The sequence below is a fragment of the Sitophilus oryzae genome, unplaced genomic scaffold (assembly GCF_002938485.1).
Source record: "Sitophilus oryzae breed Bouriz unplaced genomic scaffold, Soryzae_2.0 scaffold_1494_pilon_pilon, whole genome shotgun sequence".
In the NCBI taxonomy this organism is placed as follows: Eukaryota; Metazoa; Arthropoda; class Insecta; order Coleoptera; family Curculionidae; genus Sitophilus; species Sitophilus oryzae.
Window position 1 is genome coordinate 4,632,378 of NW_022146163.1, and position 15,642 is coordinate 4,648,019.

The 15,642-nt window shown below is 31.6% G+C and overlaps 2 protein-coding genes and 2 long non-coding RNA genes across 12 annotated transcripts in view; 2 read left to right on the top strand and 2 right to left on the bottom strand.

Moving 5' to 3' along the window:
• The window catches only part of LOC115877536 (myosin-11-like), a 100,638-nt gene extending 89,712 nt beyond the window's left edge, over positions 1-10,926 (bottom strand). For 6 of the 9 annotated variants that reach the window (XM_030893771.1, XM_030893764.1, XM_030893766.1 and 3 more), the window contains exons 1-3: positions 10,480-10,725; positions 10,224-10,376; positions 9,812-10,020 (exon numbers count right to left, since the gene is read on the bottom strand). In XM_030893771.1, the coding sequence (XP_030749631.1) occupies positions 9,812-10,020; positions 10,224-10,376; positions 10,480-10,656 (539 nt within the window). In that variant the 5' untranslated portion in view covers positions 10,657-10,725. The other 3 variants (XM_030893765.1, XM_030893770.1, XM_030893768.1) reach the window with 3 other exon arrangements.
• LOC115877538 lies at positions 1,602-3,947 on the top strand. Its single transcript, XR_004049362.1, has 6 exons — positions 1,602-1,731; positions 1,796-1,915; positions 2,275-2,855; positions 2,919-3,043; positions 3,290-3,370; positions 3,800-3,947. It is a non-coding gene; the product is annotated as an uncharacterized LOC115877538 (long non-coding RNA).
• Positions 4,521-6,084, bottom strand: LOC115877539. The gene is made up of 2 exons (XR_004049363.1): positions 5,744-6,084; positions 4,521-5,655 (listed from the first exon to the last, which is right to left on the bottom strand). It is a non-coding gene; the product is annotated as an uncharacterized LOC115877539 (long non-coding RNA).
• Positions 10,927-11,238: 312 nt separating the features above from the next.
• On the top strand, positions 11,239-13,093 carry LOC115877540 (eukaryotic translation initiation factor 2D). Its single transcript, XM_030893772.1, has one exon. It carries the CDS (start codon positions 11,346-11,348, stop codon positions 13,047-13,049), a length of 1,704 nt encoding a protein of 567 aa, XP_030749632.1. The 5' UTR covers positions 11,239-11,345; the 3' UTR covers positions 13,050-13,093.
• The last annotated feature ends 2,549 nt before the right edge of the window (positions 13,094-15,642 follow it).

Genomic DNA, 15,642 nt, shown 5'->3' on the forward strand with positions numbered 1-15,642 from the left:
CATTTAAACAGTCGAAGCAAAGAGCTTGTAGCTTCCCTGTTTTTTTTAACTATTTTGAACGAGAACGAATAAAGGCCCTTTATTACCCTTGACTGCAGTCAGAAAAGTAAGTTTGATTGATAAGCACATTATACCACTTTCAAAGTTAGTTTTTATTAAATTCTGTGATTACTAATTTGTGTATTAATAGCACACTCTTACTTGTTATTCAATATCAATAAATAAATTACCCATAATAACGCTTATAATAATCTTCATAAAAGACTAGTTTTTGCCAATATGTAATAAGTAAAATAAGCTATAAAACAAATAAATCAATTAATCACTAAAATATTAGTTATTAAATTAAAAATAAAATATAAAACTCTTTCAAAAATTATATAATAAATATGTTGTTTGTCAATTTTAAATTAAGATTCATCTCATAAATCCATTACAATCTGGCAGCGCTGTCGCCATCGCTTGTCACTCAAAGTTGATCACGTGCATCGGAAATTGTTTTGCGATTACCATAGTAAATAATTGCACATAGTCTGTTCTGTATGAGACTACAGAATGAACCATAAATTTAATTGTTATTATTGTGTTAAAAAAATGATATTTTTCCATAATAAAAATACTATTTTCTATTTTTTTTAAATATAATTTTGATTTCAGGATGTCAACTGGGATTTTTAATTATTTTTTTAAAGAAATGCTGCAATTTTTTTGAAATGAAAAAGCGGGAGGTTCAAAAACCCAAAGATTGTGTTAACCTTAGATTAAGTGTTACTTAGAGAAAAGCGCCAATTTTTTGCTCAAAATGGTTTGCTTTGGAAATAAGCTTAATTTTCATGTATCCGGTATCCAACGATACAATGTTAATTTTATTGGTTGAATTTAAAGACTTCGATTAGTTATAAAATTACGTTTAAAAATAATTACATAATTATTTTTAAATTTATTGCATTTTCATGTCTCCCTTTATCGGATATATAATATATACGATTTGCTTGTGATTGGTGTCATTTTATATCTTCATTTCCATAACGATTTAGCTGTTTTGCTTATAGTCTAAGAGCTAGCAACATTTTCGGGAGAGAATTTTAAGAAAACTGGTTCTTTAATATATCTTTTGCTATGCTCTCCTGAACAGAGTGCAGGCGTCTGACTGCCGGTAGATGTTGCGTTCACTACTGAGCATCACAAATTCGCCCTGTATTTCAGGAACTAAGGCAACTAGCTACAAACATATACCGGGTGCGTCTCAAAAGTGGCTCACACCTATAACTTCTTTATTTTTTCAAATAAAAAAACGAGATTTGGTATTGTTAAGGTAAAGGTGTATTACTGGTTGCATAACCGAAACGGTGCATTGAGGAACCTGGCGAATTCTAAAGAAAGTAAAAGAAAAATACAGAATTCTTTAGAAAATTCCAGAAACCATCGCCAGGGGGTATATAAGGCCCGCGCTTTAACAGTTGGAGCAGTCCCAGGTGGATGACACATCTTATGGGAGAACTGGAAATGGTTGAAAACTTGACTACAAGCGATTTTCTAGGAATCTTCCTTACCGATAAATTATTGACAAGAGTGACAGATAAAACCTTGACATTCTTTCAGTTATGGAGGGCTTAAAAAAGGAGATTTATCGGCAATGGGCAAATTTGAAATTTCTGTCCCCACTTTTAAGCAGCTTCCTCGGTTTGACAGCAGAGGCACTGCGATCGACTGGGATACTACATTTTCATTGTTAGTATACGATTTAATTGTGTTTTTAATAAAATTTATAGTTAATTTACTGAATTTTTAGCAGTACAACAATGAGTCGTGGTAGAAATTGCTTGTACCTGGCTGTACAAGTGGGAATCCCAATAAAAACAAGGCAAATAAAGAACGGGGTGAAAGAAACCCAAGCCTTTTCAAAGCTCCTAATGTAAGTAGTATGACTATTTATTTATAAAAATTATGGATAGATGTTAAGAAAAACATTAAAATTATATACTGTCAGTGTACAGATTAAATTATAAACCAAATTAATAGGAAATATAGCCTAAAATCAACATGTGTATAACATAACCTAGGAGGCCTTGTTATAAAATTAAAATAATTTAATACTTACTAGGTGCTAAAATTACCTGTTGACATGTACCTATATTAACCACAGTTTGAACAGTGCTATTGAAAGTGAATATTAAATATTTATACTTCAAGATCGTATTCTCAAAATAACAGCTTTAATAGTGAAAAATGTTTTTTTTTTATTTTATTTAACAATTATATATCTTTTATTAGGATCCTAGCTTGCTACAGCAGTGGCAAAAGGCGATACCCAGATCAGACAAGACACTTAGCAGCAAAGATGCTGTTTGTGAACTACATTTTCTAGATGAAGATATTTTGACTCATTATGAGATCAAATTAACTGACGGAACTATCAGTAGAATTGAGCGGGGTAGACCATTATTAAAGGAGGGTTCAATTCCAAGAATTTTTCCTAACCTGCCTTCATATTTCTCTAGTAATAAAAGAAAGAGGAAACCACCATGTGTAAGGAGTGAAGCAACTGAAAAAGTTTCTAATTCAAAAAAAGTAAAAGGTCTGCCTATTAATCATGTTGAAAATCAAACTTCAGAACCTAACTTTGAGAATGAGAATGAAATTCTTCGTGATATTACTAATGTGCCAGTTGATGTTACAGACAGTAGAGTTACTATGTTCACAAATTTGAAAAATAGTTTGGCTGCAGTTGGCACACCAAACAAGCGATGGGCAGGTACATTTATTTCAGGTTCAAATGAAATAGTCTTTGCTGAGTGGGATGATACTTACTTGCCAAAAAAAAAATTATAATTTGCAAGGATATGTCTTATAAGGTAGATATTAAGTATTTATTTTTTGTTGGTATAAAGTTGTGTTTTTTAATTTACTTATTTAAGGTTTTATTTGGGAAAACAGAAATTACTTTTGAAGAGAAAAGTTCAGAAATATCTAGTTTTGAAGAACTTGAAAACATATTAATATCTGTCAATAGAATGGGAGTCTGTTCTGAAATTAAGCTATGGTAATATTATTAGTTGTTTTTATTTACTTATTAGATATAATAATTCTCAGTATACCTAATTCTCAATATTTAGACTAGTAATATATACATTTTTATTTTCTTATGGTTAGCATACGAAGGAGTTGAAGTATGCTGTAGGTAAAGACTTTTGCTGAAAATAAAGCAACCATGTGGCTCAAACTATTTACGTCTTAATTATTTATCCACTGTCTCAAATTACGCATTCAAAAACAAATAAATTTTTAGGTTTGCAGATTGAAGCGATTTAAATGGAAGACCATTGACTGGAATGGAATTAAACAAATGGCAGATGCACACAGCAGCTGTGTATGAAAAAGATTACACTTGATTTTTACCTCTACTAATAAATCTAATTGCAACAAATTGAAAAAAAATGGTTTCAACTATCATAATATTATTGATTTTTGTTTTTGACTATCAGTCTAATCTGTCAACAACAAAAATATCATCAAAGGGAAATGGCTTTGCTTATTTACAATCTTGAGTATTTTTCGATTTGTTGCATTATCTATGTGTTATGTGATTAATTTTATGGTGTTTGTGGTCATGGATTATAATATTTCATGATTCTGCATGTTTCATTTTGCATGGTCAATCTACATCAGTTGTGTCTTAATCAATCGTTCATTACAAATTATTTTCTGTTAATTATGGTGTTGTTTGTGGTTTTAACATTTTGGGAAAAGTTATAAAATTATAATTAATATTAAGTTTTTAATTTTATTTGTATTGTAGCGCTTCTGATTCATGCACTGGTGTGATTCCCCTCAGAAGGCCTGGACAGAAGGGGGCAATTTCAAAGAATTGCACCTCTTGTCAATTGGATAATAAAAATAAAAAAAAGAAAATGGTTAAGTCATTGTTAGTAAGGCGCCATAAAAAATAAAAGGAGTGGTGCGCGTTGTTTCTCGCAAGAACATGAGATTAAAATTAAAGGTAATGTCACATATTTGCTTGCATATATTTTTTTTCAATTTTATCTTCTACAGATTACTAAACTTATAAAGGATGTTGAGGACTCCAAGAAAAAATGTGCTGCTATTTCGAGTGAAGCTCTCGAAGAAATTATAGCCACTTTACCAAGTACCCAGCAAGAAGCAGTAAGAATGTGTTTTGCTGCGGCTCTGTTTTCTGGAAATTCGCACCAAAAGGGGGCGAAATGAGGGGTGAACGAGCAGAAATTTATCGCTTGAGGGGGCGAAATTTTCTGTAAAAGCTTTTTAAAATCTGTCCTAGGAATCTACTAAGAACGTCGATTTTTGAAAATTTATCTCTTAAAAGGGTTATATTAGGGGTGAAAATTTGTACAATTTTTTAAAATCGGTTCTAGATGTAGTAATTTCATAAAGTAAAAATTACGATATTACTACTGACATATTTGCATATGTCAGATTGTAAATTTATTATAAAAAAAATTATTTAGATTTTTGACTAGCCGTCGCAAGACGCTTTTTCATTGAGGAATAATAAGAAATAATTTGAAAATTATTGTATTGTGGTTGATACTTTTGATTGTGTATATAAACCATTTAGAATAGTTTTTATGAATATGAATAAGCTCTTTAAATTAATATGTAGGTATATTGTAGCTAGGTATTTTTTTAGAATGCATTTTTTTTAAATTGTAATTTTTTGTGTTCTTGATATAATATGATGTTCCTGTTTTATTTTTTGGCATAGTACATATAGATATTTAATATCTAAGTGCTAAATTGTATATTAAATTTATATATTGTATATTTTATTTATTAAATTTAGTGGAATTAGTTAATAGAAACAAAAGTTGTAATGTATTAATATTGCTAAATAAATATTTATATGATGAAATAAGTCAGCGTATATACATATTCACAACTCTGTATTTTTGTGCTTTTGAAATAAACTGAGTACATTATTTATTCATTAATATTTTATTTACAAACCTACCTTATATTAATAAAGTGAATATCAATAGAAAAACCTTTACAATTATTAGGTGACATTGAATATAATATATCTTGAATTTAATTGTCTACGAAACAGTGACAATTTGCAAAACTTTGCTAATGACATTAAAACTTACAATTCAACGCTAGAAAAAACGCTATTGAACACAGGAAACGTTTCAGCTCAATATACCTACTCTCTAGTTTCAGCTATAAAAAGTTATGGAATAGATAACACCGATCAAAGGGTGCAATGGTAACGTTCGTCTTCAGTTTCCATTTATGATTAAGTTATTCCTGATAAAATACTCTTAATTTTCGTTATTCAATCTGTCAATCGCCATAAAACCACTACTAGTTCGAAAGATTTTAATGTTTATTAAAATGGTATCACACTAAACTGCATGTAAACATGTCAATTTCAAATGTTTTAATGAAAAACTATGAACCTTTAAACTGCATCAACAAAACTATTAATAAAACACTAACACAATCACACCATAAACTATTTCATTCGCATTTCTCATCAAGAAACAATTACTGTTTACATCAAATCAAAGGTTGAACTGGTGATAAATTTGTTGCTGGAACTTCTATCTTTTTTGTACAACAGTTCTAGGGAAGATTTATTTTAGCAGCTTATATGTTTCTTCGGTCGTGTATGCACTAAAAAGAACCACATAATAAAACATTTTTATAATATCAACTTAGGAAAAGGATATATTAAACCGGCATCTAATATAACCTAACTAACTTTTCAAACTCAAATTTAAGGTTTTGTATTCACAATTTTAGCCACGCACATTGCTCAATTAGAAAAACCACGTTTCTAAAAGCTAACTCTGGTAAAAATATGCCCAAATATTAACTTGGCTCTATAATTTATAACAAAATAGTTATTCTTGCCATAAGAAGCTGTGTATTTCTAGTATCCCAATCATCACAAGCGCCCCTAACGGCGATTTTCGAACTTCATTTAGATCTCAAAAACTGGGCCCATAATTTTTGCGTTCGATTCGCCTCCTCCTTTTAGACTCCATACTTTCAGTATAACTGTTCATCTCTTTTTCTTTCTAAAGTGTGCGTTGAAAGGAGACAAAAACAATTTTTTGCAACCCATAAATTGTTATTCGAACACCACTTTTCTCCTTGTCGGGTCGTTGACGTTGACTTGTCGCCATTTTATTTCTTTTGTTTACACGCTGCAGTTTGCTTTGTAAATTGAATACATAAATTATTTAGGCAAATATAGGTTTTTGATAAAACTCCTTGGACTAACGTGTAGGTAAGTGTTGATAAATAAGTTTTTTTTCATCTTAACATGCTCATTGTCATTCTCCTGATTTAGGTGACAGAAAAGGATCATCAAATGAAATTGAATTTTATATTTTTTCATCCCAGGACCGATAATAAAATATATATTTTATGGATACCTTCCTAAATATCAACGAGATGAGCCATCGGAAGAAAGGGACCATAGTACAAAACAGAAAGGTGATCTTTTTTCTTTCCACTTAGGATATTGAAATTATTATATACTGTAGTCGTGTTTGGCATTATGCTCTTAGAAATATAGGTAAACAAAGAAGAACAGATATAAAGCATCCCAGAGGAAAAGAGAGGCAATACCTGTACTCTCTCTCTGATATTTGTGAAAGTTACGGCAAAGTATTGTTGTAAATGTCATCTTTTTAATCGACCTGAAAACTTCGAGCAAAAAGATGACACTTTCAACAAAACCCTGACAGATATCAGAGACGATACAGGTTTTTCCTCTCTTTTTCCCTGGAATACTTTTAATTTATTATTCTTTGTTTATCTAGATTTCTCAGAGCACTATGAACGAACTCAGCTTGTATGTTTGAAATAATCGTCCAGTTGGCTTCAAAATGATGATCGATGACATTTCCTATATAATTTTACTTTCAAAATTATGATATATATCGTCATTTCTAAGCCATCTATGACGCCATTTTTTTCAGTTTTGTTATAATTAATTTTGTCTCTTGATCTACTTGTAACATTATTTTTTAATTTTATTAATTTATTGTGGTGAAATTAATTTCTGTTGTATATTTGATATTGATATTAAACATATTTTTAAAAAATGGTGTATTTTTTGTGTTTTTATCTATGTCATAATTAAAAATAAATGAAGAATTAAAATTTTTTATTTTTTTAAACTTCCCGCCATGCGTGACAATCTAGTCCGTAGTTCCTACAAGCGATATTGGGGGCGCTAGTAGCAGTAGACTTGTCAACAGTGTCAAATTTAAACGTCAATTTCACTTTCCAATATTTAGCAAGGCGCTCGCACTTCTCCTTGTGTATGTGTTTTGTGAGCAGTCCTTTGAATAAGAAGACTAAGGAAGGAGCATATCAAAAATCTTAGGTACACCGCGATGGGCCTCAAATATGGCCGACTTAAATTCCGGTTTATCAGTGTCGTTCTAATTTTATTAAAAAAATGTAAAACTATGATGTAGGGTAGACGTGGGGCAGACTCAATAATTTGTTGTTTTATTTTACGTTGTGAATAAATGTTGGTAGTTATTAAAATTGTTATAAAAATATATAATTGTAATAAAAATAGATAAGTTATAATAAGTATTTATTAACACAAACATCCGATACGCTACTGAAGCAGGTAAGTCAAATTAACATATCTAAATTCTTTGACATTAAATCTTTGACAAGTAATAAATAAAAGCTAAAATGCAAGAAAAATATATAATTTAGTTAATTTAAGTGAATTTCATAAATGATCGGTTTACTACACGTATGTATATTATACCTATAGTCACTTACTAGCGAAAAGTTGTTCCATTATTTCACTCAATTTTTGCCGAGATCTACCGCACGCTACACAACCAACTATTTTAGAGTCTTTTTCGATAAATCCCGATAGTGTCACTGTTAATTTAAGTTCTGCCACAATTTCCATCTAGATTTACTACCTTTATACAACTATCAGTAGTAGAATAAATAATAAATAACATAAAATAAGCTCCCTAAAGACTGACAAATCCACAAAATTTCAAATCAAATTCAAATGTGTCAAATGAATCGTCAAACAGAACTGTCAAGGATCCCCACCCTAGAGAGCTTTTATGGAGCCTTTTCCGCCCACCATGCATGAATACATGGATAGCATTATGCTCCTTCCTTAGTCTTCTTATTCAAAGGAGCAGTCTGAAGATAGTCTGAAGGCTAAAATTTGATAATACCGCGAAATACCGTTAGAGTAATAGTAGTTGCATAAATTGTGTTGTAAATAGTATAAGTTGTGTGTACAGAGTGAGACAAATAAATTCGTTAAGTATTTTATCGTGAGTTTAAATAGTGGACCCATGGAATCCGTAACAATTGGTGTCGGAAGTGCGATTCAAGAGGATTTTAAGAAGAAATTAAGTGGATTGGAAGATTTTTAGACCGAATCAGAGTATTTTTATGGTTGGTACAAGGGAGCAAGCAAAGAAAATGGAGGAATAGCAAATTATTGGGCAATTTTATGGAGAATATGAGAAGAGAGAAAGAAGAGGAACAAGACCGCCTACAGAAAATACTTATGGAAAATCAAGAAAAAATGTTAGAAGGTTTAGAAGCGTCAAAAGAAAGAAAAACAAGAAGAACAGGACCGGCTTGAGAAAATAATAGGAAATTTGGAAATTCGTTTGGAGGGGGGAGCGACGTCATAGAGAAAGACAAGAAGAACAGGACACATTATACACAACAATTAACACATTTTTACTATATACAAATACGTACCGAGAGCTGTCGTAACTTACCGATACCGACGATTTTACAGAATAGCGCCCCAGGGGCAATGATAATCGTCGGTATCGGTAAGTTACGACAGCTCTCGATACGTATTTGCATATAGTAAAAATGTGTTAATTGCTGTTGTCATAGTTACCGATCGGTTCTATGGCAGATATTGCAAATTTGTACCGATGAAAATCGGTACAAATGTACGGACTAATGTACGGTATACGGACTTGTTAACCTCACGGTAGAGATACCGAGAGTCGTCGGTACAAATTTGCGATATCTTCCATAGGGCCGATCGGTAACTATGACAACAACAATCAACACGACGCTCATTGGCCGTATGTACCGATAGCTGTCGGTAACTGATACCGACGAATGTACAGAATAGCTCCAATTGTATTTTTAATAATAACTCAATTTTTTTCACATGGAACGAGGGTGGCTCATTATCATATTTGGAAAAAGCATTTTTTACCAATAATTTGATACCAAACACTTGGTATTTCGAGTCAAATTTTCGTTACGAACCGCGAGTTATAATTTCAAATATACCATATGTGAAAATGTCAAAGGTTAACATATGATATGTCATTATACTCAGAGTGTTAATTTTTATCAAATAAAGTAAAAAAATGAAAATCAATAGTTGTAGTCATTTCCAGTGAAACAGGAAGTGACCGAAAGCAATTGAATATTTCAATCAATCCTAATTTATGTCATATACTAACATACCAAATCTAGTTTTTTTAACTAAAAAAATAAAAAAAGTTATAAGTGTGAGCCACTTTTGAGATGCACCAGGTATGTATCATATTTAGTTTCATAAAAAAGTAGCAAAGTAATGTGAAGATTGCATCATTGTATCTCTACTCATAAACAAGAAATCCCATAAACCACACAAAAATGGGATACCCTGTACATACATATGTGATGCACAGTATGTGCAGTATGCACACATGCAATTAAATGATGTATAGAAGAACTTTTACATAACAGTATATTAGTATAAAACTGTTCTAGTCTAAATAGTCTTACTAGTCTTATACTTAACTCTTTAACACTTGCTGTATTGGTTCCTAGCAGATCTACATTTTTAATCTTGTGAAAAAACAGACCATCAGTATTCCAATCTCCATTCTCTCTTATTCTGCGAATAAACTCTAAAACGTTTCTTATGTCATCTTCCAAATTAGATATTTTCTGCAAAGGCTCACTTAATAAGTCTGTTGTAAAATCATGTTCTCTGTATTTTCTCATCACCTAAAGTAAAATATAAAAATATTTTTATCCATCCTATATCTCAGTAAATCAAACACTTACATGATCACATGCCAAAGTAATAAATCTTAGGAACTTTTATTGAGAATGGTGGATTTATTATTCAGGAAAAGAACATAGGGGATACTGGTAACATAGGTTTAAGGATAGATATAAAACAATATTAATTAAATAAGCATACTTACTTCACATAAACACTGAGCACTTTTCTGAAGTTTGTCTTCTAATTGTTTTACTCTCTCTGTAGCTTCATATTCAAGTTCTTGTACTGCTTTAACCAACATTTCATTTTGCTGTGTTAAATTTCTTATCCATTCTTGTTGTAATTTAATTTTCTCCTACAAAGGTATGACATAAATAGCATATGTTTACCTTCATACATTGTTTATTCCTTATGAACTCAATTTGTTAATAAAAATGATCTCACAATTAGGTACAGACCTGTGAGCAGTCTCCACCAGCTTCAGAGTCTACTTGCTGCATCTTATCCTCATAAAGTCGATTAAACTCTTTCATGATATCAAGGGAGTTTGCTTCTCCACAAATAGTATTGCCCACTGATACAGGGCATCCTCGAGACTGGTTTAGAGACCTATAGCAAGGGAAATTGTTTGCCATCGTACACTTTTATAGCCAAAATAGTATAAAAATTTATATAAAATGAGAAATTTGTAAAAAACTCAAAATACTGACATTTCATAGCCTTCTAACTTGAAGATATATTCTTTATATTCTTGTATTCCTAACAAATACTACGGCTTCTCTAATTGGTAGAACCCAAACACTTTTATTGCACAAAGTTATTTTTAATTTATTTTATAGACTAAAACTAAAAATAAATAATTTTAAACTAGAGCATAAAAATAGAATAACAAAACAAAGTTTAATTTTGACAGGTGCAAGGAAAAAATGGACGTTTGATCTATTTTTTATAGAGATGTACCAGAGAGATGTACATAAAAGTGTAAGTTATTTATTATATATGAATTCGGCAATTCAGATTTCCAAAATTATAAAATAAAAATGAAATAGTTTTGAGGCTCAAAAACTGTTTTGTTAATTACCGCAACTGATCAGTTCCGATTTCTCATATGTTTCTCCTAGAATTATTTCTTATAAAAAAATAAAAAATGTCGAACCTAATCTAAAAATTATATATGATATCTGAGATGATAATGCATTTGAACTACTTTATTTTGAGGTTATATGTTGTCTATTCTGTAGGTTGATAAAAATATTTTGTATTTAAAATTAAAGTATAATAATAAATAAAGATAAGTGCAAAATACCCAATTTTCGTGTAAAACATGTTCAAGAAACCAGTGAGAATTAAAAGTAATAATCAAGTTAAAGGATCCGAAAGAAAAAATGTAAAAGATCTTTTCTGCAAAAGTTTTCCAAATGTTTCAGAAGTAGAAGCCAATAATTTATTTAACAATAAAAAAGAAACACTTAATTGCATTAAACTTGTAACTCATGACAATGAAACAGTGCAAGTCTATTGTATACAGAAACAACCGTTGTTGTTCAGTGTAAGGGACAAGTTGTTTCCTACAGTATACTTATTATGGAATATTCCAAATCTTATTCCATATTTTACTATACATCCTCAGGTGATGAGTTACATAAATTCTGGAGCTGATTTAATGCTGCCCGGTGTGATTACTCCAACAGCACAAACCGGATTATCAAAGTATGGAAATGTAAATGCAAATAGTTTAGTATATATAAATTTATCAAATAATAAATGTGCAGTAGCAATTGGTACGACATGTTTAAGTTCTTTTGATATGGAAAGATCAGGAGGTAAAGGAAAATGTGTCAATGTTCATCATTTTTTAGGGGACTATTTGTGTAATATTGATGGAGCACAAACTACCAAACCAAATTTAGGTCCACCAGATTTTCTTGTTACAAAAGATTATGAGTCAGACTTTCCTGAATTGGGAAAAAATAAACAAGAAATAAATAGATCAGAAATAACATCTGATGGGAGCATCCCACAAGATAAGGATTTATTAGAAGACACAGATGACAAAAACGAAACAGATGTATCCAATACTAATGAAAATTTTGATATGGATGAAGTTTTAATGCATTGTTTTCTAGCATCAATTAAGTATTCAAAGACGATCACGCTGCCAATCCTTACCTCAAATTTCTACAAATTACAAATGCTCCCGGCATGCCCTGAAGGCCACACATTAGATATTAAAAAAACTTCTTACAAAAAATTAAAAAACTTTCTGGACGAAATGTGTAAAATACAACTAATTACGGTAAAGGAAGTAAAAAAAGGTGTGGAAACCATAATGAGTATTAATAAGGAGCATCCTAAATATAATGAATTCTATTTGAAACCTGACTTAAGGCCAAAAACAGACTCTAACGAAGATGCAAAGAATGTAAATAAAACTACTGTAACTGAATCTTATGTAATAACTGAAAATGTTTTACCTATTTTTCAACAAGGTGGTTATCGCAAAGGAGATGTTATAGATAGGCCTAATATTCACAAGTTTGTTACAAGTTACATTAAAGAAAACAATTGTCAAGAAATTGATAATAATAAACTAGTCAAACCCAGTACTACCATTCTGAGAAAAATCTGCAAAACAGAGCAATCTGTATCGTGGGAGGAGGTATTTGAAAAAGTATGCGAATCAATGAAAAATTGTTTCAAAGTCAATGTTGGCCAAGATGAAATATTCAATAAGGGTAAAATATCGCCTATCACGATGAATGTATCTGTCAGATCTGGCAATAAGAAAGTTACTATAATTGATAATTTAGAAGTATTTGGAATTAATATTAATGAATTTGCCAAGGAATGTCAACATGGTGTGGCAGCAAGTACAAGTATAACTCCAAAACCACCTGGAAAAAAGTGTGACCAACTCTTAGTTCAAGGAAATCAAGTTGTTTTTGTGTATAACATACTAACAGAAAAATATAAAGTTCCCAAAAAATATGTTTTAGGTCTAGAGAAGGCACCTAAAAAAAAGAAATAATCTTTCACTTTATACTTATTTATTAAAGAATGAAGATTAGTCAAATTGTTTTTTTTTTCATACCTTCCATCAGATGCTGCATAGTCTATTACAACTTTATTGTTAAGTTAGGTTAGGTTAAATTTATGGTTTAAAAGGATATTCTCTATGGTATCTGTGATATTTTGCATAGGAGTATAGTCTGTCTTAATTTTTTCCACAATAGTATAGGATTTTATAGGGGGTTTGGCAACAGTGTACTTCATCAAGTTGCATAGTGGTCAACATCCTGTCATAAAGTTATGGTGGGTTCCAAGTGGGTTCATACAACCAAATAAAATAAAATAAGAAAGTTGGTTATATGGGATACCGTACATGCGTTCATACAGCCAAATAAAATAAGAAGTCTTTATCTTTTTACTTCTTGTTTTATTTTATGTGAAAACGGCTTTGCGCAAGCTTAATTCTAACCTACAAATATTTTCAGTTTGGATTTAATTTATTTTATAATTTCACATAAGTAAAATTTATAATATAGTAGGCAACGAATAAATAAATATACTATAAATAGTAAAATTACTATAAACAATCGTAAAAGTTAACATTTATCCAGCTTCATCGTACAGCGCATGAGCAAATATATATTTCTTATTTTATTTTATTTGACTGTATGAACGCGCACAAATAAGAATTCCTTATTTCTTATTTTATTTTATTTGGCTGTATGAACCCACCTTTAGCTGCTACCGTATGATCGAAAAAAAACGGCGCCCAGTTGGATTGGAAATGACGATCGTTGACATTCCCCATATAAAATGACAGCGATCTTCATTTCATAGCCATCGCTGACGCCATGATCTTTTTCGACATTTTCGTCAGTCAGCCTATAGTCAGCGAACGCGCACAATGACTGGTTGGCAGACAGATAAAACAAAAAGAGGCATACAGTGTTGTCGGTTTTTATGCTTGTAGGAAAATGTGCGTAGAAAAAAATATTACTACATTCACTGGCAAAAAAACCGGCCACTAAAAACTAGTCCCAATTTCAAAGTTGGATTTCTCGCGAACCACTCGTTATGATTTTTTTTTAAATTGTAAATTAATTCCTTCCAAAGATTCCTTCTTAACTGATGCTACGTCAGCAATTTTTATTCCGAATTTATTTTGAGAAAGATTTTGAGCATATACATCAGGGCACAACAATAAGACGAAGTTTTGTCCAAATTTTGTAACACCCTGTAGGGTGCAGCAGCTATAGTAGCTATTGCTAAATCAAATCACATTGTAGCCTCATCTTTTGTGAGCATTTTGTTTTTTTAATCACAACATTATCTCTGTTTGTATAGGAGATACGTTGCTTTAAAACAAACGCCTCAGAAAAGCTTTAAAAACAAATCAAAAGGTTCGTATTCACTTGCAACAAAACACTCCGAACAAACCAAACGCGCCGCGCACTCCAAACAATCTGCAACAAAACATTTTCCGGGAGCGCTCTGTACGACCTGCAACAAAACATTTTGCGCGGAGCGTTCCGCCTGTTTGCGGTGTTCGCTGCGTTTCCACCAGTAATCAGTGTGTGAATCAGTGTTAATGTGTTTGTCGATAAGGACACGATAGCCGCTTGTGCTTTTTTAATTATAGAGGCATTAGCGGGTAACAAAAAAGAGAAAAAAAGGAAAGGACGAAAAATGTAGGCAGAACGCCTCTTTTTGCGCCGTCAACATAATATGGCCTTACTTAGTGACCTAGATTATATGCATAAGAATTTAATTAATTTAATAGTTAATTATTAATTTCATAAAATAGGCCGCCCTTCAAACTCATCAATTAAGTCTAAACACCTTTCTCTGTTCCACTCCATAGCTAGGTACAGTTTAAAAACATCCCAAACACAACGAACGTTCAAAACTGCCGTATCCACTGAACACCGGCCAACGAACAAATTCTTTTGATCAAATCCCGTTTACCGACAAGCTTCGGAAAATGTTTGGCGCGTTCGGTTCCGTTCGGCGCAACGTACTGACTACACAAACTTATAACGTTACAGCGCGCGGCGCGTTTGGTTTGTTCGGAGTTTAATTAAAACGTATTTGGTTCGGAGTGTTTTGTTGCAAGTGAATACCCACCTAAACATCAGAACGTAGGTAAGTTTAACCTGAAAACTAACTAAAACATGAAAATTAAAAAAAAGATAAATAAATTTTAAGGGACTAATATCTAGTGTCCACTCGCCTGGTGAAATTTCCCGTCTCCATATACCGATTCCAGGCATCCTGGACTGTTGTTCGAAATATACCCTGGATATCGGAGACATAACGTTGACTTCGGCCATCCTCAATTAAAGCCACTACGAGCAACATCCGTTACAGATGGCATTTTTAAATTTGACAACCGTTTTTGTCATATTGCAAATACTCATAAATCCGTTTTCGCCTATGTCGCCTTGATTATTTATACATAAAACTTTCTGCCTGCGAAGCATTTTTCCGAGACGTTCGTTTTAAAACAACATATCTCCAATACAAAAAGAGATAATGTGGTGATTAAAAAAACAAAATGCTCACAAAAGATGAGGCTACAATGTGATTTAATTTAGCAATAGCTACTACCGCTG

Coding starts and splice junctions, on each gene's coding strand:
- LOC115877540 (XM_030893772.1), top strand. CDS start 11,346: ATGTTCAAGAAACCAGTGAGAATTAAAAGTAATAATCAAGTTAAAGGA.